Below are 27,006 nucleotides of genomic sequence, written 5' to 3'. Positions count from 1 at the left end.
AGAATCTTTATTAAGTAAACATTCTAACAGACACTGAAGTATGGAGATTCTTCATAATCTTTAAAATCCGAGGAACCTGTTCTTAACCTAAGTAAATTAGTGCTGGTATTTGGCTAATAATACGGTGAAGTACATCGATAACAGATTGGAAAAATAAAACAAAAGTGAGCATATATATATATATATATATATATATATATATATATATATATATATATATATATATATATATATATATAACCTTCATTTCATCAGTGCCTTTTGACCTGAGTGTGTGTATTTTTTTCCATCCGTAATGTTACTGAACTCAGAGGGATATATACACATATACAGTACATATACTGTATACAGGAGAGAGAGAGAGAGAGAGAGAGAGAGAGTCTTTGTTTAGCAAATTAAAATCTCTTGAAAATAATACAATGTTGGTGATTTTCTGTTTAACGGGAAATACCAGGTAATATATCAGTATTTATTTTCTTTCATCTCGGGTTAAGAAGCTGAGTATAGGTTATTCAGTTATATTACCATTCAAAGACAACTCGATAAGTTTAGAGGAGAATGTTGCTATAACCAAGGAAGAAGTTTGAAATGATTGAGAAAGTCTTTTTTTTTTTTTTTCTACTTTTTCATCTTTTTTATTTAATGAACATTTTGAACCACGGAAAAAATATATATATATATATATATATATATATATATATATATATATATATATATATACTGCTTATCTTTTTTCTTTTTCTTCTTCCTCCTCCTCCTCCCCCTCTTCCTCCTCCTTTTCTTATTCTTCTTTGCAAATCATTAGTGGAGCTGTGGTTGAAGGTTATGAGAGACAGGCAGCTGAGGATAAGTCATTATTTCGCTTGCATTTCGTTTATTCTCAGTCGTCTTTTGGCAACGTGTTTACAAGCTGTTGTCAATAATTTATTTTCATCTTATTTAAATCAGGAGACAGATTTACTTATTCGTTATTATGATGATAATGACGATTATTATTATTATTATTATTATTTTCATTATTATTACAATTTTGTTTTTATTATTATACTATTATAATTAGGTACAAGAGGTATATAATGCAGGAATAAATGGTAGAATGATTACGCATTATTATTACCGGAAATTGGTTATCGTCATAATGGAGAGAGAGAGAGAGAGAGAGACCTTTTGCCCTTCATTTACTTCAAACATATATTTTACGTCCTTAATATATTTCCCACGGTGAGCTATTACTCCATTTACTCATATTTCTAATCCACAATGATGCTTTCTGGAATTTACCTTCTTGTATAATGAAGAATAATGGGAAAGGATAAACAAATGCTGACTTTACCATTTGGGTTATTTTTTATTCCAAATTGTCTACACCAGATATCTTCGCAAGTATAATATAGTCTCCCTCTTCCAAACATGAAAAGATAAAAAAAAAACGAATATGGGGCATTAACAATTTGTTTCTTTCGTACTCATCTATTTTCTTTTCTTTTCTTTTATGGTGGATGATCAGTGTCAATTGGCGTTTTTCCTTTCGCAGAGGAGAGTTCGGTGATTTTTTTTTTTTTTTTTTTTTTGTGTGTCAGACGGTCCATCCCGGTCATCAGTTACCCTCTCATGTCCATAAGTTCAGGAACATTATTTTTTTCGTATCGGACGTTTTATTTACCATTCATTGCATTCTCTATCGTGTCAGGCCTTTCAAAAGCAGTCGACTGTCTTCCTTTCATTATCAATTAGCTCTTTTTTTTTTCTTTTTTTTTTCACATCAGATCTCTCGACTGGATTCAAGTTTTTACTCCTTGTGTGAGGTGTTTTAGAAGTGACACCATTTTTCAATTCCGTGTCGGATGGTTCAGTACCAATGAATCTTAGGTGTCGTACAATTCATTGTCAATCACCAATTTTCTTTTTCTGTCGGGTGGCTTAGTATCGATCAGCACTTATCTTTTTCGTCTCTGGAATTTCAGTGCCAAACAACATTGTCCATTTCGTGTCGGGTGATTCAGTAGAAAGTCAAAATTCTCTCCTCGTGTCGAGCGTTTTATTGCCAGTCAACATATTTCTTCGTGTCAGATGTGTCCATATCAGTTAAAATTTCCGTTTCGTGTCGTGAGATGCAATCACCATTTCTCCTTTGGTGTCAGATGGAGCTAAGTTAGTCACATGCGTTCTCTTGTGTCAGATAGTTCAGAGTAGGTCACCGTTCCTCCTCTTTTTTCAGACGGTTCAGAGTCAGTCACCATTTCTTCTCTAGTGTCAGATGGTGAAAATTAGACACAAAATTTCCTCGTGTCAGATGGGTCAGTCAGGCACCACTTCTCTCTTGTCAGATGATCCATAATCAGTCATCATTTCCCCTCTCGTGTCAGATGCTTTATAGTCAGTCACCATTTCTCCTACCAAAGCACCATTTGTCCTCTCGCGTCAAATGGTTCAGAATCAACCATTTCTCCTTTTATGCCACATGGTCCAGAGTTAATCATTTCCCTTTTCGTGTCAGATAGTAAAGAGTTAGTCACAAATTCTCTTATAGTGTCAGATGGTTCAGTCACTCATCAGTTTTCCCTTCGTGTCAGATAATTCAGTCTCCATTTCTCTACTGAGTCAGGTGGTGCATAGTCATTCATTTCTCCTTTTACGTCAGATAATTCAGTCACCAGTCTTCCTTTCGCTTCGGGGTTAAAGCTTCGAAACACACTAGTCTCGAACCCGTGTATGTCACCTGTAGGATTCCTGGAACTCCTGAATGACATTGGAATCTGGGATGAGGGAGTTCCGATCTTCCTGAGAACTCGTCTTTTCACTCACTGCGTCTGTATGCTCGGCTCAATGGTCGGCTTTTCAATTCACTTGGAGAAATTGCAATGTGAAGAAGAGGGGATTTTGGTTTGCCAAGAGCATTTGATTATGGAGAAACAAGATATCAATAGATGCCTGGGAAATCGATGCTTTTAAAGAAAACTTAGAGTGGCAGATAAATATATGTAGCAAATTTGTTTTTGAATTTCGTTTGGAGGAATTATAACGCTGGCAAGATGAAATGTTGGCTTCTTGGAGCATTTTGTTATTATTATTATTATTATTATTATTATTATTATTATTATTTTTAAGGTGGGATTTGGTTTTTCGGTTCGGCTGTTCATTTCATCTGGGAAAACTAATACAGGGGAGACTGAATTTTGCCTTTCATGGAGTCTTTTATTACAGTAAATACGGTGCACTTGTATTCTGCATAAACGGATTTGCTTTTATCAAACACTGATAGATAACTGTAATGTAGGGAAATGGAGTAATGATTCCTTAGACCAACTGATAAAAAGAGATAAATAATGACTAAGAGATCACAGTTAAAATTGTATCAGAAAAACTCACACATCGTCATAACAATACCGTCTATTTCTGAGTTCACTTAGAGAAGCACTAATATGACCATAGAACACTGATTTTCTCTGAGCATCTGATGCAGAAAAAATGGTAAAATAGGAACCCGGAAATCATAGCTACCATTAAAAAATAAAAGCTCACAATACCTAACGAGAGTGTGTAATGCATACCATTTCAAGCATTTTAAAATTCTCGTCCAGCAAAGAGAGACTGGCCATTTCCTTAGAGCAGTTATTTATGGAGGATATGTGTTGTGTTGTATTTTACACTACCCCCTTTCCAACACAGCGACGTTTTTTTCACATTTATTTTTTTCTGTCTATAAAATTTTACATAGCTCAGTAGAGATTTATCTGAGTTGACTAAAATCACATGAGCACAAGAAGGATAATACACGCCGTTGGACTGAAAGAGTTAACAAGTTTGGTTCTACAGTCCAGTCGGAGATATTATTTTCCCTTGAAGAAGGAACTGTGGTTTCATGGGGGCATAACATCAAGATGGTCAAAGTAATTGTGATAATACTGTGCCATTTTCTCACACAGACACGAGTCTTAATTCAGTGAGCTTTCTATGATGACTTCTGATAACTAAATTTCTCAGTAGTATCAGTATTTTTCCAGTAATTGACCACAAACACATATCCTGAACTGAATGAACTTTTTCTTTGACTTCATACAATTTACTCGAGATGAAATGATGCTAATGGTCAGTGGCTTTTTCTACATACGCTCCTACTTATATTTCCTTCACCAAGAACAGTAGTCAGTTCGAGGAGAAACTATGTATTTTTCCAACCAGGCAACAGATTCTTCAAACCTTTCCATTTATCAGTGAACCGTCTGGCATACCAGCAAAGCAATCCAGTTTATATTTCATTTGTCGAGGATTTTTCACATTACTTTCATATTTTTCTTCTATAAAACGTTGTCATAACTAAAACTCATGAGTGTCTATTCTGTATGGACCAGAGTTATACTTTAAGAAATAACTTACTTGCTAGTTTTCTTTAAGATATATCTGCAGCAATTGAACCATAATGACAATATTATCTGAACACTAGATCTCTCGAAAAGGCTGGACTTTTCCTCGATGTGTTCAATAGGATCCGTGAAAAATAGTTCTTGTTCATACACCTTCCTTTGTTTCTGATGATTAGCACATAGACTTAAGGTTAAATTTTCATACACGTTCATTAAGTAGTGGCGTGTGAAAGCGTGTACGATATCACATTAACTTTTTAAACAATAGTACAACGATTCACATTAACCTTACGTACATCAAAACACAGGCCTAGTGAAAAGTTTGTGCACAACCAGACGTAGAGTCACATGGTGGTGTACAGGGGGTAGAACTGTAACTGTGCGATAGATGACTCTAATACACCTTTCTCACCTCACACTGACATACTTCATACTGCCACACCTCACACTGCTATACTTCACACTGCCACACTACATTGCCACACCACACTGCCACACTTTACACCGTTTTACCTCATATTCGTACTGTCACTGCACACTGGCACACTTACACAGCCACAGAATACACTGTCACGCCTTAACTTACCACAGTACAAGCAACTACAGTGCACAGTACCACACCACAGGCTGCCAAACCACACGTTACCACACCACACGCTGCCACGCCACACACTGCCACACACTATCACACTACACACTATCACACCACACGCAGCCACACCACATACAGCCACACCAAGCACTACCACGCCATCCAGTGCTACATTTCCCGTCCCCTACGGCACAGATACTTTTCTTACACCCTGTATTTGTAAAGAGAACATCACACTGTTTCCCTCAGAGGTTACTTCGTCAGTTGTATAGCGCATCTCTGGGTATGTGGAATCTAAAATTAGTTACTTTTCTGTAGTCACTGCTGTTCGTATTCTTTATGTTTGTAATTACAGCAAACCCCCATGGACGTAATAGTCATCAGCAGTGACTATGTTATTCAGAGTTAGCTCATTAATTGTGAGCGTTAAGTTTAGTTGAATAAAAACTTGGTGTTTGATTATAGTTCATAAACAGTAATCATTATTATCATTATCTTGATCATCTTCCCATCAAATTTTTTATTTAGTAAAACTTATTTTCATTACCATAGCGTAACCATAAAACCAAAAAACAAACATGGATAAGTTGCACTGCAGTGTGATGTGCCCTGCGTCTACTGTACACTCCCACACATACACAAAAATACAAAGTGACACTAGAGTTATTTCTGACACTGCAAGTTAAGTAGGATGGGGTTATCACTCTCGGTTTATGTCAATATACTTATACTAGGACTGGGTGGTTAGGATAAGATATACGAGGTATGTGTGTGTGTGTGTGTGTGTGTGTGTGTGTGTGTGTGTGTGTGTGTGTGTGTGTGTGTGTGTGTGTGTGTGTGTGTGTGTGTGTGTGTGTGTGTGTGTGTGTGTGCACGCAAGAGGGTAAGGGTAACTATCTGTGTGTGAGGGAGGACAGGGCAGTCCCCAGCAATAGGAGGGTCAGCAGGTAATGGCAGTGGACGCGGGTACTCTCTCCGCCCTGGACCGCTGCAGGGTGCTCGCCTGTAGGGTATAGAGAACTGTGTTAATGTATTACTTAGGACCAAAAAACATACCGAGTTCAGTTAAATGGTCTGGCAAAAATAAGAATATAAGACATCATGTTAATAGAGATGTTACTGAAGAGTTTCTACCTTGTTTGTGAAGAAGAGTCAATTACAAGTTACATAAAATTGTCAAACGCTATTCAAAGTACAATAAAAAGACGTCAGCTTACTACACCGGTTGTAGTAAATGTGTCAGCAACAGTCTTACCTGAATACGAAATTATATACACTGCCACAGAACTGCTTACATTGCATTGGGAAAGTAACTCCTTCATACCATAATACTATCACCAGCATTCCATATCCACTGTCACCACCTTACCGCCACCAACACACTGGAAATGTACCACGCCGACCAAACTACCACACTTTGATAGCACCAGGACATCACATGCATCACCACGCTACCACCACTATCACCACACTATCACGACCATATAATACATTTACTATCACGACACACCAACACCATGCTATCATCACCATAACACCAGAATCACCACAGCATACCACAACTACCTCAAGCATCATAACCACATTACAGCAATGATAATATCTTCTTCATCTCCACACCGCCATAATCACAAACGACAACACCACACAACCCTCCCACGTCAACACCACTCTCACCACAGAACCACAGTTAGTTTGCTCGTTAATCACCACACTAACAGCGTCACAGCTACTCACCTCCAACATCACACTACCAAAACAGTCACAGTTACTATCTTACAAGACTCCACCGCACTACCACCATTGTTTTATTTGCACCATTACTACACACACACACACACACACACACAATACTTTCACGACCGTCGGCACATCATCTAAATTCCACATCACAACATTACAGAACAGAAGGACTTTCATGGATGGTCGAGAAGAGAGTGGATGTATGCTCGTGTGCTCTCTTCTCTAGATTTATAGGGTTGCCTCACTGGCATTAGTTATTTTTTTTTTCACCCTTCTGTTGGCGACTAGGTTAGCTAGTTCCTCGTATTCCTCCCCTCCCTCATAGCTAGGTATAGTAGGTGTCTGTACCATTATACCGAGTTTACCTTTGCTTACTCGCCCATGGAGGGTCGCCCCCAGTGATTGCTCTGTGGCGTGCTTTTGAAAGGGCAATCTCAGACTTAGGTGTTCTGCCCCGGGTTATTTTTCCTTTGCTTGTTTTCTTTCCTCCTTCCCACTTCCACATAACGGGGGAAGTGGCTTCTATGCCAGACGACCTTTCCGCCTCCCCGCCTGGTCCTGACCGACCCCCGACTGTCTCACTGACTGACGTCACGACTGACCGCCTCCGGACTAGAACCGCACTCGACATCCCTGTAGATAATTTTTTTTTTTTTTTTATGTGTCCGACTCTGGGCAAAGGCTTCAGGGCCTATATCTTGGGGGCAGTAGCCTATCCCAAGGCCCAGTAGTCCTCCTACACCTCCACATGTCACCACTTCGGCGCTAACACCCACCGTCCATATTGAATACATGCTAGGGCTGTCTCATACAGGACTGGTGTATTGGTATTAGCGGGGGTATTTTTACGACATGTCGGCGGGTCATCTGGTAGATCAGGAAAGTCTGCTTTTTATGAAATTCAAATCCTTAAACTGTCCCCTGCCCCAGCCAGGATTCGAACCTGGGTCCATCAGGACTGCAAGCCGCCTCTCTACCGATTCAGCCACCGCCTCCCCCATATTACATATGTAATCCTACACACAGCTGGTTCTACCTCACTGGCTAGTCTCGATCCTTTTCTCACTAAGAAAGTAATTGACGGCTTCGCTGATGAAGCTGAACAGGTTAAAAAACTTGCTTCTGAAGGCCTCCTCATCAAAACTCTAAATCCAAGCCAAGTTATAGATTTGCTTAAGCTAAGTAAGTTTCATTGCTACGATGTCGAGCCAAGGACCCCTTACTCCAAGAATTCCTGCAAGGGAGTTATAACTTGCAGGGACCTCATGGTAAGGGATGAGGACGATATTGTACGGGAAATAACTGGTCATTATGTTATTGATGCACGTTTTATCACAATATTTACGAAAGGCATCAGGAAGAAGACCTTGACTATTGTTTTAACTTTTGGAAGGACCTCACTTCCCTCAAATGTCAAAGTGGGATATGAAATTCTAAATATTAGACCCTACATTCCCAATCCCCTTAGATTCTCTAAATGCCAGATTTATGGGCATGCAGAAAAGGTTTGTCGGGCTTCTCAATCAGTGTGTGGTAGGTGTGCAGTTCAGGGTCATGATGCTGAACACCGCATGTCAGAGTCTGTGAGTTGCTTTCATTGTAAGGGTGCTCACTCCACTTCCCCGAGGGATTGCCCAAAGTGGAAGGAGAAGAAAGAGATCTGCACAGTGAAAGCCACAGAGGGCATATCCTATTACGATGCCAGGAAGACGGTAAGGGAATTCCATGCGACTCCCAGGCCTAATATCTCCTATGCATCGGGGGTTATGTCCCGGCTTGTGATGTGCACGGTGGAGACTCAGACTGATCCAGACCCCAGCGCTCCTGTCATTCACATTGCACCATCATCTGCTCCTACTATACATTCCGACTCGTCTTCTAAAGCCCCAGCTCCATCTTCGTACTCTCAGGCCGCTGCTACTTCTCTGGCAGTACGGCCTAAACAGAAGTCAGACAAGCCTGAAAAAACTAACTTGAGAACTCTTACCAAGTCACGACCTCATGTCTTACCTGCTCCTGGTCCAGTGAGGGAGAGAAAGGGTAGCTCTTCCTCAACAGGCTCTGGAAGCCTCACTATTGATGAGCAAATGGAGGTTTCTGTCGGCAAGCACCAGGATAGGTCCCCCGGTAGTCGCTTGCCTGTCGGCGGGCAACATAAAAAGACTAAGCACATTGTCTCCCAATGTAAATCTTAAACCGCCGCATTCACTCAGGTACAGTGGAATTGTAGGACTCTTGGGAATAAATTACATAATATAGCAATATTGCTTTCTAGACACAGGCCAGACGTTATTTATTTACAGGAGATGCGCTTGGTGGATCATCCTGAGCCTCCCCAGTTCAAACACTACCACTCGTACAGAAGATATGAAGGTCACAGAGTTGCCATATACACACACAAATCACACCCACAAATAGAAGTGATTCTAAATTCTACTCTGGAAGCTGCCACGTGCAGAGTAAAATTTAATAAGATGTATCCGTCTATTTGCTCTCTCTACTGTCCTCCACATGGCCCCATTGATAGTGATGCTTTGAATTCACTATTCGAACATAAGCCTGGAAATAAGTTAGTGTTGGGCGATTTTAACGCCCATCACTATCAATGGGGCAGCTTGAGGATCGATGGTCGTGGGGAGCAAGTAGCCGACCTAATACTACAGTCCAACCTCAATCTTCTGAATGATGGTAGAACGACTCATGTAGATGATCGTACTGGTAACTTTTCGGCCATTGACTTATCTCTGGCCTCCCCTGGTATACATCAAGATTTCTCATGGGACCCTTATGACGACTCCTTGGGAAGTGATTATTTACCCATTTGTCTTTTTTATACACGTGACATTGTTTTGGACCCTCCACCTCCAAAGTTTAACAATAAGAAAGCAGACTGGGGAGCCTTCTCAAGGATTGCCAATTTTGATATATCTGGGGAGACCACAGACGTTAAGGTCGAAAATGTCACTAATTCCATAATACACGCTGCTGAGGCTGCTATTCCCAAGACCTCTATAGTTCATGCAAAACATAGAGCACATTGGTGGACGCCGGATTGTCGACAAGAATTAAGGAAACACAATAGGAGATACAGATTTTTCGATAGTCAGCCTACTGAGGATAATTTTATTGCATACAAATAGGCATGGACTGAGGTAAGGAGAATAAGAAGGGCCAAACTTGACTCCTGGCGGACTTTTGTGTCATTTGAATCGAACTACTCCACTCAGTAAAGTCTGGTCCACTATTAAAATATTAAATAATAAAGGCCTGTATATCCCTGTTACCAGCCTGCAGGTTAATAACACCATCTATGACGATCCCATGGACGTTGCTAACATCCTCGCCAGGAGTTTTTCTCATGTAAGTAGCTCAGTCAATTATGATCCGCGTTTGCAACATCATAAACGCATGACTGAGCTACAGATGCTAAGCTTTGCCACAGAAGACGTAGACTTCCTGTACAACCAAGAGTTTATGTTAGATGAACTGCTCACTGCCCTTAAATCATGTAAAGACACCAGCCCTGGACCAGACTCCATCATGTACGGAATGATCCAGCATCTTAATCAGGACAGCCTGATTAAGATGTTAGCAATGTACAATAAGATTTGGGCGTTCTGTACGTTCCCAAACCCATGGCAGCTTGCAAGCGTCATACCGATACCTAAAGAGGCTGGTCATCTTATGAATCCCATTTCATTTCGTCCTATTGTGCTGACTTCTTGTCTACGTAAGGTCATGGAACATATGGTTAATAATAGGCTTCTTTTTGTTTTAGAGTCGAAGAATTTGTTAAATGATCAACAATGTGGATTCCGTAAATACATAAGTTTACGAGATCATTTAATGAATTTGGAGCATTGTATTTCAGAGGCATTTGCCAATAAAGAATTCATGATAGGGGTGTTTTTGGACATCCATAAAGCCTATGACATGACATGGCGACACAGTATACTAATGAAGCTCTATGCTTATGGTTTAAGAGGAAATTTGCCTATTTTTATTTCAAATTTCATAAGGGACAGGACTTTCTTTGTCAAATTACCCCGTAACGTAACATTGGATATATTTATCCAGGAAAACTGGGTGCTGCAGGGAAGTGTGCTTAGTCCCATTTTATTTAGGATTATGATCAATGATATCCTGTCATCAGCTCCCATCCCGAGGAATCTTAAATACTTGCTCTACGCTGACGATTGTGCAATATGGCACTCTTTCCGTAATGCACAATTTTCGGCTGGGCGGATTCAAGCAGCCCTTGACTCCGTCCACCAATGGGCCTTGCAGTGGGGATTTAATTTTTCCATCCCTAACTGTGCTGCTGTAGTCTTCACTAATCACAACGTACCTAATTTGTGCTTAACTTTGGATAATCAGGCGGTACCTTTTCGAAATTCTGTAAAGTTTTTAGGAATACATTTTGATCGTCGTTTGAAGTTCAAAATTCATGTTAATAATTTGATTGCCCATTGCGATAAACCATTAAATGTCCTCAAGTACCTAGCAGGTACTACATGGGGTGCCAACAGAAAATCTTTATTAATGGTGTATAAGTCCCTTATTCGATCGAAGCTAGACTATGGCGTACAGGTGTATGGCTTGACATCCGATGGAACACTGAAGAGGTTGGATGTGTTACAGAATAAATGTTTGCGAATGTGTCTTGGAGCCGTCCAGTGTACACGTATAGCTTGAATGGAAGTGGATGCGAATGTGCCTCCCCTCCATATTCGCTGTGACCATCTGGCCCTGTCCTACGGTGTTCAGACAATGAGAAAATGTAATATCGGCAATGTGGCCTGAACCCCCCCTGCGTCAACACCAACATCTTATGCGGGGTGTGTGTCGGCCACTTGCCGTTCGCCTCCACTTACTGACTCAGGAGCTTGGTGTGGACTTCAGTGACTGTGACAAGTTGGTGTTTAAAAATACAGCACCTTGGGAGCCACCCGGCTTTACTGTTGATGTATCATGGCTCCCAGCACCAAAGACCAAGGCGCCGGAGGCTGAGTTCCACCACTTGTTTCGTAACATCATCATTCATCACTTGAGGTCCCACCAATTGTACACTGATGGCTCCAAGTCGAGTGAATGTGTGGATGTTAGTGTGTGGTCGACTGAATGTGCTCTCAGGTATCGGTTGCCAACTCATACATCTGTGTTTACCTCCGAACTTTTTGCTATTGACAAAGCTCTAAATTCTCGGCATGACTCATTTGTCATATTTTCAGATTCAAAATCAGCCCTTCAGGCAATTGCATCTTGCACTATGGACTCTTTAGAGATCCAGGGCCGCGTTATTAATAAACTGCTCTCGTGCAACAAGTCCTTCACTCTGATCTGGGTGCCTGGTCATTGTTGTATTTACAGCAATGAGCAGGCTGACTTACTTGCAAAGTCAGCTACAGAGCTCGAGGAGACTTGGGACGTGCCTCGTGATCTACGGTCTAGTCTCTCTCTCGGAAATCAATAAATCTTCTGTGGCAAGGTCAGTGGACCAGACTAAATATTCCAACATGTAAGCCATACCTGGGCGACTGGGACACTGCCAACCATCCCAGTCGCCTGGAAGACAAAGTGTTGGATCGTTTACGGCTTAATGCCACTATACTTACACACATGAAACCTTATATGGAAAGACGATTCCCACTGCACTGTGACATCTGTGATGCGGTGTTATCTATCAGTCATATCATTCTGCGCTGTTGGCAATTTATTTGTGAACGCGTTTCGCTTATAAATTACTGTGGTGCAGCAAACGTCCCCTTCACCCTTTCCACGATTCTGGGTGATGGGGACATTGTTATGACTGATAAATTAATGGCTTTCTTGAAAGAGACCAGATTGATCAGAGTGATGTGACTTTCTTAAGGTATGGTTATGGTTTTTATCAACTGTAAATATATATATATTGTACTATTAATTAGGGTTGACAATTGACATAATTTGAAATACTTCCTCCTTCCACTGATCTATTTCTAATATAGATGTCCCCTACATTAAACCACAAGCGGTGGCTCAATTGGTAGGGAGGTGGCCTGTAATCCTAACGGACCCAGGTTCAAATCCCGCTGGGGCTGGGAACAGTTTAAGGATTTGAATTTCATAAAAATCAGACTTTACTGATCTACCAGAAGACCCGCCGACATGTCGTAAAAATACCCCCGCTAATACCAATACACCAGTCCTGTATGAGACAGCCCTAGCATGTATTCAATATGGATGGGTGTTAGTGCCGAAGCGGTGACATGTAGAGGTGTACGGTACGTAGGAGGACTACTGGGCCTTGAAAGCAGGCTGTGAAGCCTATGCCCAGAGTCGCACATAAAAAAAAAAAAAAAAAAAAAAAAAACGTTCCTCGCCTGACAGTCACCAGCTGATGAGTGCAAGAGTGCAATATAGATAGGTACTGGGCACCTGAAGTCGGTGGTGGTCTGTTGGGCGAGGTACTTCATTTTTTTTACATATTATGTAAATACATTATACCATCTTGTTTAAGTTATTCTAAATAGGGCTGACAGCTGACGTATATGAAATGTTCCTGACTCGTCTGGTTCCCTCTCATATATTGATGTCCCCTATATTAGGTTGTGCCTCGACTGACAGTCACTAGGGGCCGTTTTCATAGTCATCCCCATTGCAGTCCCCAACAGCCTACTCGCCTCCAAACACACGTTTACGTTTTCACAGTCGCCCCCTACCAGCCTTCCGAGGCCTCTGTTGGGGACGGTATTCGGGACGGCCCAAACAAAATTACTGGAACATTTTTGAGGGACCTGCTGCCTCCCCAACAGACAGTCCCGAAAGCAAAAAAGGAAAAGAATAATTACATGAAACATATTTTCATTAATATTTCAATATTAGATACCCAATGTAATATTTCTGGGTTAAAAAAACACCCGGTATTGAAAAGAAATATATGTTTGTGTATTTTTATGAGACTTTCTACTGTATCCGAATACTAGCCTTTCGCAGACTGGTGGAGCCTCCACAACAAACGGTCCTGAAAGAAATACAAGAATCGTTGTCTAATGCATATTTTCATGAAAATTCTAATAGCTGATGCCCAGTGTAAAAGTTGATGTAGCTAACACCCCGTTTAGAGAAGAAAATGTTCATGTATTAATAGTATATCCATTATATACCGCACCATCACTCATTAAACGTTATACATGTTACTTCATGGTTATTTTTACTTAAATCTTTTTTACAATACATGGCATTCATCAGGATTCAGCTTACTTCCAATTTCAAGTAGGAGTGTGGTGAGGTTGCCGTTAGTTAGCTCTTAATTCGATGACGTTTCCTATTCGTTATTTTTGCTGCATTCTTACGAATATCTTCACTCCTGAAAATATTATCAAGAACTGTGTGAAGTGGATATTCCAGCCATGTTATTCATCACATTCATTACATTCCAATTTCTGAATATTCTCTACATATAGAGAGTGTTTTCGCCACCAGAACTACCAACCCTATCGCATCAACACGGGCATACGTCCCCACGTTAGTAAGCTCCCGAAAGCCATTCGGAGCAACTGTGAAATCCAAAGGTGCTTTTGGTTCGGGCCCGACCCACATTCGGGCCCAAAAGGTTGGGGACGACTGTGAAAATGGCCCCAGGTGATGAGTGCAGATATGTAATGTCGACAGGCATTACTGTACATATCTGCAGTCGATCATGTTCTCTTGGTCGAGGTATTCTTACCATTAGTATAGGTCTAGTTATTTGATTATTTAGGATTTAGTATAGGTTAGCGATTTGTCTGTTAGGTGATAAATTTTAGGTTCTTTAGACAAGGCATTTTTGTTTATAATGTAAGATAAAAAATATTTAAAAATTAGAAACATATATATAAATAAAAATACAAAAAATAAAATAACAGTTATTATATATATGTATGTACGTGTGCGTGAAAGTGTGTATGTTTATATGCATGGATTTAAATATATATATATATATATATATATATATATATATATATATATATATATTGTTACGGAACAGAGAAAGATAATGTACACTTTAAGTGAGAATACGAAGAGTCACTACTGTCCCGTAAAGTTCCAGGTTCAAAACAAAAGAGTTAGGTAAAATTACAAGTTAAAGTTTAATGCACAAACTAACAACAAAACATTCAGAACTCATAAGGATAATGTAATGGCAAATAAACAGGTTAAATATATGGTTAACTGCAATAGCCTCTATTAACACGAAATTAGCAAGAGTAAATTTATCTAAGTCAGCCCTGATAAAATGAGATACCAGATAATACTCAGTGAATGCCAGATAAATAATTACAGATACAAACTATTATAAAAAATAACTGACACAACCCAACATTAATCAAAACCTCACTAGGCCTAAGAATCAACCTTATGCTACACAGTACAAGAAAAAATACAACAACAGTTATACTCAAATTACACACAGCTGCTAGATGGTTGGAGATTTCTTGAGCACTCACAATAATAATAATTGTACAGGGGAGGACAGAGATGTGAACAAAATGAGGAGCAGATCTAAGTGGCAATGATGCAGAGACTGAGCTCATTATATAGGAGCCAGGAGAGCTTGATAAAACTTGTGAGAAGGACGCGCAAATGAAAGCCATGGGGACATAGAGTTCACAATCCCGCTCTGGACAACAGAGAGAACGACTTAATCTACTATAACGGTAGCAGGGGGGAACTGAGGCAGAACACGCTCGTGATCAAACATGCAGCAACTGTGCGTTAAAAATCACACAAAGGATGATGAAATCATAGGCTATGTAACACCTCCCCACAAAGAAAAAAGAAATTTACAAAGGAAATTTCTTATTACTCTAAAACAATCTGTACATGGCATTACAGAACATGCAAAAGTCCCTCCTAATTTCACAAAACATGAGATCTCCCTAGCACGTTCAGTCATAGGTACTTGCCAGTATCCCTTTAACAAATCAAACTTACTTATGTACCTAGCCTTTCCGATCTTGTCTATGCAATCTTCCACACGAGGGAGAGGGTAAGTGTCTGTTTTGGTTATCTGATTAACACGTCTGTAGTCGATGCAAAGCCGCTGTGACCCACCTGGCTTAGGGACCAAAGTGACAGGAGAACTCCACTCGCTCTGACAGGGCTCAATCATCTTGTGGTCCAACAGGTAGCCAAGCTCCTTCTGGATGAGAGGAACTTTCACTGGGTTCACACGGTAAGGAGGCAATTTAATTGGCTTTGCGTCTCCAACATCGACATCATGCATCAACACAGTGGTTCTTCCTGGAGTGGCACGGAACACTTGCGGGTACTCCTGCAGTAATGCCGAAAACTCCTGCCTTTCCTTGGGTGGTAGATGAGAAAGCTTAGTCTGGAGATCATTCATGATATCAGGATTCTTCCCCAAACTATCACTCAGGCTCATACTGCATGGGAGAGCTTCACTTGCAGACTCGGGTGGAACAGCTACAGTGCAGACTGGATTATTTTCATCCCACTTGTGATATAACTTTAGCATGTTGATGTGACATAGTTGCTTGCTCCTTCTACAATCTGGTGTGGCGATGACATAGTTGACATCACTGAGTTTCATCTCCACGAAATAAGGGCCACTAAACTTGGCTTGAAGAGGTTGCCCATGAACTGGTAGCAGAATCAAAACCTGATCTCCATGCTGAAAGTGGCGTAACCTGGACTTCTTATCATACCAAGTCTTCATCTTCTCCTGAGCAGCTCCTAAATTCTCTCTCGCCAGCTGTAAAGCAGTGGACAGCCGTTCTTTGAAATTCATCACATACTCCAGCAGGTTGACGTCATCTTCCTCCGACAGCCAGCATTCCTTGAGTAGCTTAAGGGGTCCTCTTACTTCATGGCCAAACAGTAGTTCAAAAGGTGAGAAGCCCAGTGATTCATTTGGAGATTCTCTTGCAGCAAACACAACGAATGGAAGACCTTTATCCCAGTCTTTCTGATGTTCCAAACAGTATTTCTTAAGCATCGATTTGAATGTTTGATGATATCTCTCCAACGCTCCTTGGGTCTGGGGATGGTAAGCTGAAGACGCGATCTGGGAGATGCCCAACTCTTTCAGAGACTGCTTGAAAACGTTTGACATGAAATTACTTCCTCGGTCTGACTGTACCTCCTTGGGCAGACCAAACTTTGTGAAGAACCCTAGCATTTCCTTAACCACGTTCTTTGCTGAGATGTTTCTAAGTGGAATGGCTTCAGGATAACGAGTAGCCATATCAATCATGGTCAACACATAAGAAAATCCTGAAGAAGTCTTAGGAAGAGGGCCCACAATATCCACCAACACACGGGTGAAAGGCGCCTCAAAAGGAGGAATGGGAACTAGAGGTGCAACCTTTTCGGTCTGATTACACTTCCCCACAACTTGACAGGTGTGACAAGACTTACAATACCAGGAAACATCCCTGAAGATACCTGGCCAGTAGAAGTGTTTCAAAATGCGTGCCACAGTCTTCCTCACTCCAAGGTGTCCTGCCAAACTGGAATCATGAGCCACTCTAATGATATCCTGCCTACAAACACGAGGGATGACAACTTGATGTACAACCTCCCATTCACAGTCGGCTGATGCTGTTGGGGGTCTCCACTTCCTCATAAGTACTCCTGACTTTACATAATAACAAGTAGAAGCACCGGCTGACTCTTCTTCACTGTAAGCAGAGTTAGCTAGACCTTTCAACTCAGGGTCAGCAACCTGCAACTCAACCAACTCTTGACGAGACAAATTATCAACACTACGGGGTACTGCCTCATCTGGTGAGTGGTCCTTAGCAAGAAAAGTGTCAGCTAGGATAACATCATCATCATCATTATCCTCTAAATCACCAGTAACTTTAGACTTAGCCCTAGTGACAGCACATGCAGGGAACACATCAGGGACATCACAATCCTGGGACACAGCCACTGGCTCACTAGACAACTGAGGAGCTGGACACACTTGACTTCCACCAATATCATTTCCAAGTAAGAAAGTTACACCTGACATTGGGAGTGTCTCAACCAACCCAACCATAACAGAACCATTAACAAAACCAGACTCTAAATTCACTCTGCACAGAGGGACAGAGAAGTAATTATTCCCAACACCTTGTAAGATTACAGTTTCATCAGAGGAATTAACATTAGAGCCTAGAACACTGGTCAGCATAAGGGATTGGCAAGCACCTGTATCACGATATATTTGAACTGATTTCCTGTCATTACTGTCCAGAGGACTGACAAAACCATCAGACAGGAAATTAGCACATGAACTCTTGAGAGTGTCACCCACGTTACTGCTCAAAAGAGGAGCTCCATCATGAGAATTTAAGTTACCCTCAAAGCAGGTTCAGTTAACTCAGTTAAAGAATTCTGGGAACTCTCAAGAGTGGACACTAGACCAATTGACTGAATATTTAAAGACTCCTTTTTGTTCACATCACGCTGTCTCCTGAAACATCTCTCCGTAGTATGACCAAGCTTACTACAATAAGTACATTTACTTTTCTGAAATCTAGAGGTGAAGCTGGTATTTACTTCCTGAGAAACATCATCCTTATTCTCTTTCCTGTTACCTGTACTCTGAGTAGAGGCAACGTACTTACTCTCAGCTTTCCCTTTTTCTCTAGAATATCTCTTGTGAGTGAGAACATACTCATCAGCTAAAACTGCAGCATCAGACAAATTATCTATTCTTTTCTCATCAAGATATAGGCTTACATCTTTACTAATACACCTTTTGAAATCCTCCAGCAAAATCATCTGCTTAAATTTACCAAAATCAGAATCCACATTCTTAGAATTTAACCACTGCTCTAACAGATCTTCTTTGATTTTTGCATACTCAACATGGGATTGCTTATCTTGCTTATAAGTTGTCCTAAATTTTACTCTATAAGCTTCAGGAACAAGCTCATAGGCCTTAAGAATCAAGCTCTTAACTACATCATAATTATCAGACTGATCCTGAGGCAAAGATGCATAAGTTACTTGAGCTTTACCGGTGAGAACAGTTTGAAGGAGTACTGGCCAATACTCCTTAGGCCAATTAAAACCTGTAGCTACCCTCTCAAACAACTGAAAATACTTAGTTAAATCAGATTCATTAAAAGGAGGGACAAGTTTAACATTTTTAGCCACATCAAAATCATCAGAGCTAGATGATCCAGTTCCACCTTGTTTCATGCGATACTCATGGTCTGCCTGAATCCTAGCAAGTTCAACTTGTGCGTGAAACTCAGCCTCCTTAACATCAGCCTCCTTAGCACGTGCTTGAAATTCAGCTTCTTTGGCACGAGCCTCCTGCAGAGCTAGCTGTAACTTAGCTAATTCAATCTGCGTTTGCTCATTTGGAGGAGTTACATTAAACAAGCTTTTATTAATCATGCCGACAATTTGATCTTTAGAATGATGAGAGTGAACTGCAATTCCCAATTGTTGAGCAACAAGCTTAAGTTCATTCTTTGTTCTGTTTTCTATATCACACACTGTTTGCACATTTGACAAAAAATCTTTGGCTTCATCAAGTGTAGAAATAGTAGCCATCATGAATATATCACAGTCACAAAATATCAAACAATATCCTTATGATAATATCCTGAATATCCTGATATGAGGTCGCCAAATTTATGTTACGGAACAGAGAAAGATAATGTACACTTTAAGTGAGAATACGAAGAGTCACTACTGTCCCGTAAAGTTCCAGGTTCAAAACAAAAGAGTTAGGTAAAATTACAAGTTAAAGTTTAATGCACAAACTAACAACAAAACATTCAGAACTCATAAGGATAATGTAATGGCAAATAAACAGGTTAAATATATGGTTAACTGCAATAGCCTCTATTAACACGAAATTAGCAAGAGTAAATTTATCTAAGTCAGCCCTGATAAAATGAGATACCAGATAATACTCAGTGAATGCCAGATAAATAATTACAGATACAAACTATTATAAAAAATAACTGACACAACCCAACATTAATCAAAACCTCACTAGGCCTAAGAATCAACCTTATGCTACACAGTACAAGAAAAAATACAACAACAGTTATACTCAAATTACACACAGCTGCTAGATGGTTGGAGATTTCTTGAGCACTCACAATAATAATAATTGTACAGGGGAGGACAGAGATGTGAACAAAATGAGGAGCAGATCTAAGTGGCAATGATGCAGAGACTGAGCTCATTATATAGGAGCCAGGAGAGCTTGATAAAACTTGTGAGAAGGACGCGCAAATGAAAGCCATGGGGACATAGAGTTCCAATCCCGCTCTGGACAACAGAGAGAACGACTTAATCTACTATAACGGTAGAAGGGGGGAACTGAGGCAGAACACGCTCGTGATCAAACATGCAGCAACTGTGCGTTAAAAATCACACAAAGGATGATGAAATCATAGGCTATGTAACAATATATATATATATATATATATATATATATATATATATATTAATATATATATATATATATATATATATATATATATGGCCTCACTGACCAGGGGCCTTGGCCCCAATGGTCGATAGGCCTAAAAAAAAAAAAAAAAACAGAATTACCACTACTTTACCTCCACCATTACCACAATTACTCATCACACCTCACACCCGCCATCACCACACCACACCACCTCACACAGACCATCATCACATACCACCACTCATCCACACACACAACCATTACATACCTACCATCATCACAACACCACCACATTATCATCATCACACCACCATCACCACCACCACCTACCTTGTTTACATTATTAACACCACAACCACCCACTGCCTTCACCACATCAACAAAATCACATCAAAACACCACATAATGACCTCCACAGTCACCGAAACACACTTTACCATCACCACTATCTCCATCATCACCATAATTCTACGATCATCACTCTACCCCTACCCCACGCTCCATCACCAATCAACAGCCATCGCTTAAATTCATAGCCACGACCACCATCCACTATCACCACACCATTGTCATCACATTATCAGCACCATGACACCACACAATAACTTCCATCAATACTTTCTCTAGAACCACACAGTCATCTCCAAAGACACCCACCATCATCACAAAGATAAAAATTACTTCACCACCCCACATCATCACGTCAATATAATCATGACATCACACAACTTCTGGACTACCACCACCACCACCACCATCACCAGAACGACTACACTTCCACCATTGTCCCTATATTTCCAACATCACGACCATCACTGCCATACTCCAACATGAGACAACATCACCACGATCATCAGTACATTTCCAACACATCCTCATGACTACCACCAACCGATACCACCAGCATCTTCATATCACCACTACCACACCACCAAAACCTCATCATCACACAACACCACACCACCATCAACAAAAACAGTAACTATAGTACCACACCACATTTCCATCACCACTCAGTCACTATCATCACCAGCCCAATAAAAAAGAAACATACCACCACCTCCACCACCACAATCACGCAGTCACTCTCATCACCACACCAGCAAAACACACCACCAGCACCTCCACAAACTATCATCACCATACCAACAAAACAAAACCACCAGCACCTCCACACCATCACCCATCACCATACAGTCACTTCCACGACATCGCATCACAACCGCTCCGTCACCACTACAACACTACATCAGCAAGCAAATTATGTTTTGCACAGCAAAGTGTATTAAGTAACCTCAAAGGCAAGCAACTTACCCTCTTACATAACATGGTAATCTCGACACCACCACCACAAGAGGTCAGAGCTGCTCCTCCTCCAATTCCATTACTACTTTTGCTTCTTCTACTGCTACTGCAACTACTACTAATAATAACAATAGTAATAATAATAATAATAATCTCGCTATCTGTCTGTTGCCGGGCGTCATAATCCCGTGAGGGGTGGCCGTTTGTCTCTGAGTTTGTGGTTTTACGTGGAAGGACACTAATCCTCCGCCAACCTACTTGATACATAGTGAACACGTGTGGGTTGTTTATATGGTTGTAAATGGTTTCCTGGCTTACAGGAAACTATTAGACTTGTCACTCAGTGTAAAGCCACCTGAAAAGGAACGATGAGTAATAAAAAGTGACAGGAAAGATGGGAGAAATAGGAAGAGAGGAGGGCAGACACAGTGAAAAAATGATAAATATGAAAGAAGTTGACAACAAGACATTGAGTGGATGATGGTCATCATCATCATAGTAACAACAATAACAATAATAATATCACCAATTCCACCTCTAGTAGTAGTAGTAGTAATAGTAGTAGTAGCAGTAGTAATAGTAGCAGTAGCTGCAGCAGTACAATTAACTCGAGAAAAACACATTGAATAGGTCAACACAAAAGAACATCGGCTCCTAGCTGACCGTACCATTGAGAATATACACGCTGACTGAAGCAGACTCAGCACTGGCCGGCGAACACGTGTAGTTACCCGAGTCAGCAACGGTGGCCCTGGTGGAGAGATATTTAGAAGGGCTGTTACATGGAGTGACAAACAAATGGGGAAGAAAAGAAGTGCTGAGGTGTTGATGTGGATGTGATTGAAAGTGGTAATACTCTGAGATGGTCTGGCGATGCGGAAAGGACGGAGAATGAGAGATTGGCTAGGAGTATGTGAGTGAGGCGGAGGGGGAGACCAAAGATGAGATGGGGGGATGAAGAAATACCATATGAGAGGGGTGTGTGTTGAGGGGAGGTCAGGCAAATGACAAAGGGCAGGGCGATAAGGAGGCGATTTGTTTGTGGCCACCCAGCACAGGATTAAGGTGTCTGGGTATAAACAGATAAAGAGAAAGAGAAAGAAACAACTCCTTCACTTTGACAATCTATTTTTTACTGTATATGTTTTACGTTTAGACGATTTTATTCGGCTTAAAGAAGGACCTATCGTACTGTGGGAAAAATATACAGCCTTCTTTAGCACCTTCACTACTATACTCATTTTACGTTATCCTGGCCCAGATTTTCATTCTTTTGCAGCTTATTTCACGTGGCTCAGTGACAGAATGAGACAATGCTGCATCTCTACTTTCACTCCATACCAATTATTGGCAATAGCACCACATTCTATTATTCATCTCTTGTTACAACTCTGACTTCAAGATGGGGAGGTGGCGAATTTAGGCCATGTGAGAGTAAAAGGAGCCTACTGGTCTACCCTAGAGTACCTATATACTGAGAGTAGCGACAAGTCCGCGATAAGGCGCCATTTTCCTGCCAAACGCGCGGCGCTCACCAACTCCCTGCCCGGAGACCTGCTGTCCCCTCTGTCTCTGCTACTGGTGATAGTTTGCTATAAATACTGACGAAAGCATAATATAAGAGAAGGTGATGAATGAGAAGTAGGATGCTTACAATCAATGTTTATATGCGAATATTTAACAATATACTATATTACAGCAGTAACCTGTTGAGGGACAGGACTTGATGATTACGTTCTATACAAGTTTCCTCACGGCTACATTTTTACTACTAAGTTTTATATTTTTCTTCTGTGTGTTTCTTTTGTCTTCTTCATTAATCTTTTTGTGGTAGAAATGCAAGCGAGCATTGATAAACTTGCTTAGATGTTTGTTTTTGAGGTGACAGGTAGGATTAAAATAATTTTTGGTTAGGTTTACTGCTTCATTCATCAGGGTTTTCTTAATGTTATCCCTTCCTGTCAAATCACACTGACCTTTCCTGAGTATCAGCTCTACTTTATGCAGCATCTCATATACTTTAACTGACACAGCAGTAAGTCTTCCTTTTTTGTATTCCTTGAGTAAAGTGAGGTCTGCTGCTTTATAAGCTGTCTGATGGGGTGATGATATTACATCTCCCAGGCACCCGTCACAGGTGGTCTCCGTGTTTTTTACGCTATGAGCACAATAGCCTATAAGGTTGTACAAAGAATCACTCCGTGTTCCACGTATTGCACAACACACGAAATAAAATGAGTACATGTAGAATACACATCAAAAGATTATGTACGGATAATGCACGTAAGAATACGTGTAAAACCACGAGACATGTGATAATAAACACACGAAAGGTAAACGTCATACACATATGAACAGTAACATACGATAGTATAAAGGTAGGCTACCTTGAGCACACTATTATTTTGTGAATAGGCCTACTCGGTAATACTTTTTTCTATGTAGGCATAATACACAAGTAACACAATGCACTCATATGAACAGGAAGTATAATAATACATATGCAAGATATGCATAAATAACCATAAACAACTAATATCAACATAGTATGAAAAAAACGTGAATTTGTGAATCATCACTTCTTACGCAAATTCATTCTCAATGATTAACCGTCCTGATACTCTTATCTACTTTCGGGGTTCCCTCTTACGCTGCCAATTCTTTTATTTCTACGGCAGAGAGGAACAAGCTCCCAGCAAATTACATGAAAACATTCATTAAGCATACCATACCTCACATAAGACTGATTTAGAAGTTGGTTCCCACCCCAGACGATTGACTTTATTCCTCCACAATTTCCTTCTTTCTGGATCAGATGGAAATGTGAACACTTAAAAGCCTTTCTCCGGTCGATTGGCACACCCATAGGCAGAACAGCCCGGCTTCACGCCCACTCGCAGCAACAAAAAAACATAAACTAAAAGAAAGCCTGCCGTGAGTCTTAGCCAGGGGGCGCGCGAATTTGGCAGGAAAATGGCGGCCATCAGCTGAGCGTCCGATACCCCCTATCCCGCTACTCACCCGGTATATAGGTACTCTAGTCTGCCCTAAGTGGGAAAAAATCGTCTGGAGTGGAAAAGTAAGTTAGCTTAAATCGTCATCCCCTGTGACTCATTAGAACCACACTATTAACAGACGATTTTATTTAGCGATTTGATACAGACTCATAAATGAAGGTAATTATTAAGGCTATATACCTAACCTCACTAGTTCGTGAAGTCTCCCCTAAAATAAATAATATCCTCTGCAGATAACAGGCATAAAAAAATTATGGCGTCGGCGGGGAGAAAAAAAAAAAAAAAGGTTAACTTAATAATGAGGAAAAACTAATTGTCTCCCTTTTTTTTTTAATGTTCTCGTGAATCAGTTTTTCGTCCCATATTTCACGTTGATATTTGCCCGGTAGTAATCTCCAAAATTACTTTATCCCTTTGCCCGATTCCATGAGATTTTCTTCTCTCTCTCTCTCTCTCTCTCTCTCTCTGTCTCTCTCTCTCTCTCTCTCTCTCTCTCTCTCGAAATAATGGAAGAAAACAAGACATCAGCGATCTGAAGAGGTTAACTTTTTTTTATTTTCCCGGTGGCAGTAATTGTTGTTATGAGTCACGGTATATGTCTCTCTCTTACTTTAATGTTCACTCAATATATTAATACTGTTCGATAGTTGTAGGAATGGAAATAAAAAAATTAAATAAAATGCGTTCTCCTTCACAACGTAAAGTCAAGGAAGTTTGTGAATATGACTAAAAAAATATAACGATGCAGAATAAAAGCTAAAAAAATATAAAAACTTTGGTACGTGTTAAATTGAAGCTAAAATTTCAGGCTTTCAACTTCGTACACAAATTATGCCAAGGAATAATAATAATCATCATCATCATCATCATCATAATAATAATAATTATTATTATTATAATTATAATAATAATATTAATAATAATAATAATAATAATAATAATAATAATAATAATAAAAATAATATGTGAAGGTGTGTAGGATGTAGGAGGGCTACTAGGCCTCAGAGAATGTGCTATTAGTATATGCCCAAAATCGGACACAAATACAAAGTTAGTAGATAAATAAATAAAGCAATGTCCCAGATAAACCAAACTAAGCCAAAAAAGAAGAGACCTATGATAATGGCAACAACAAGCATTATCATAAACTCAACCTTAAAAAAGGTTAATATTGTTGGTGAAGCTAAAACTATAATCAAGGATGCTCAAGAACGTATGTAAATGTGACTGGTGAAGATAGAAGTATACACAGGCATACTGAAGAAACGCTGTGATTTTGCCAAAGAGAAGCAACCTCAGACACACAACTCAAAGCTCAACAAAGCCTCAATATGGCACCTGGTGAGGATGAGCCTTGACGTGCGAGAGAGCTTGTCAGTTACCACGCTGATGCCGCCCCTGGAGCTGTAGTTCACCAGTGTATTTCCTCTGTACCAGTAGATGTATTGTGGAGGCTCTGTGCTGCCCGTAACCTCACACGTCAAGTTGATGCTGCTGCCGCTTACCATGTGAACCTCCTTTGGCCCCGATATCCTAGCTGCCGCCTCTGTAAGGAAATTATAAGCAGATGTATAAGTGTATATACTGTATTGTGAAAACTGGGTACTCCCTTTTACCATGTGCACTTCTTTAGAACATACATCCTTCCTCCCACATCTGTATGTAAACTGCAAGAAATCTGGAGAAGCACTTGGATATTAAATAGTTACTGAGTGTTAGAGAGATGTCTGTAAAATAATGTGAGGTGTAGCAATGTAAGGTGAGGCTGTGAAAAGAGGCAGCGTAAGGTTTGGTACGTGATGTGTGGTAGTGTGGGATGTGACCGTGGGGTATGTGGCAGTGTGAGGTGTGGCATTGTGTCATGTGACTGATATGAGGCAGAGTGCTGTTACCATTGTGAGGTGCAGTAATGTGGTATGTGGTAGTATGAGGTGTTATAATGTGGCCTGTGGCATTGTGAGGTGTGACTTATGGGAGTGTGGGATGTTATGCTGTGGTATGTGAGCTGGGGTAGTGTGATTTGTTGAAATGTGATGTACAGTATAGCAGTATGATCTATAACAACGTGGTGTGAGGCAGTGTAAGGTGTGGCTGTGATATGCGACTTTGAAGTGTGGCGTTGTGATTTGTGGTAGTGTGAAATGTAACATTATGAAATGTGACATGAAAGATGTGGCAGTGTGATGTGTGGCAGTGTGAAGTATGGCTGTCTGAGGCGTAGTATTGTGAGACGTGGTGCCAGTTGTGGCATTGCGAGGTGCGGCAGAATGACATGTATGGCATGGTGAGGTGCGAGAGCGAGGCGTGACTCTGAGCTGTGACAGTGTGAAGTGTGGACTGTGATGAATGACAGTGTGAGATGTAACACTGTGATGTGTGGCAATGTGAGATATGGCCTTGTAAAATATGGCAATGTGAAATGTAAGTGTGAAGTTTGTTTGAGTGACGTGTGATAGTGCGATGTGTGACAGTGTGAGGCGAGGCAGTATGAGCTGTTGCCTGGTTTAGTGTGGTAGGATGAGATGTGACTCTGAGGTGTGTGCTATAAGATGTGGTAGTGTAAGTTGTGTGTGT

The 27,006-nt window shown here is 40.6% G+C and overlaps 1 protein-coding gene across 1 annotated transcript in view; it reads right to left on the bottom strand.

The window, feature by feature from the left end:
• Positions 1 to 5,849: 5,849 nt before the first annotated feature.
• The window catches only part of LOC145391717 (zwei Ig domain protein zig-8-like), an 89,972-nt gene continuing 68,815 nt past the window's right edge, over positions 5,850 to 27,006 (bottom strand). The window contains exons 5-8 of the mRNA XM_080266257.1: positions 25,771 to 25,978; positions 22,084 to 22,166; positions 17,347 to 17,349; positions 5,850 to 5,959 (exon numbers count right to left, since the gene is read on the bottom strand). Of these exons, the coding sequence (XP_080122383.1) occupies positions 5,850 to 5,959; positions 17,347 to 17,349; positions 22,084 to 22,166; positions 25,771 to 25,978 (404 nt within the window). The remainder of the gene's footprint in view (positions 5,960 to 17,346; positions 17,350 to 22,083; positions 22,167 to 25,770; positions 25,979 to 27,006) is intronic.

The sequence above is a fragment of the Coenobita brevimanus genome, chromosome 2 (genome assembly GCF_032717465.1).
Source record: "Coenobita brevimanus isolate Jiangsu-jjx chromosome 2, ASM3271746v2, whole genome shotgun sequence".
In the NCBI taxonomy this organism is placed as follows: domain Eukaryota; kingdom Metazoa; phylum Arthropoda; class Malacostraca; order Decapoda; family Coenobitidae; genus Coenobita; species Coenobita brevimanus.
The sequence above is the reverse complement of the archived record's forward strand: the minus strand, read 5'-3'. Positions and strand labels throughout refer to the sequence as shown.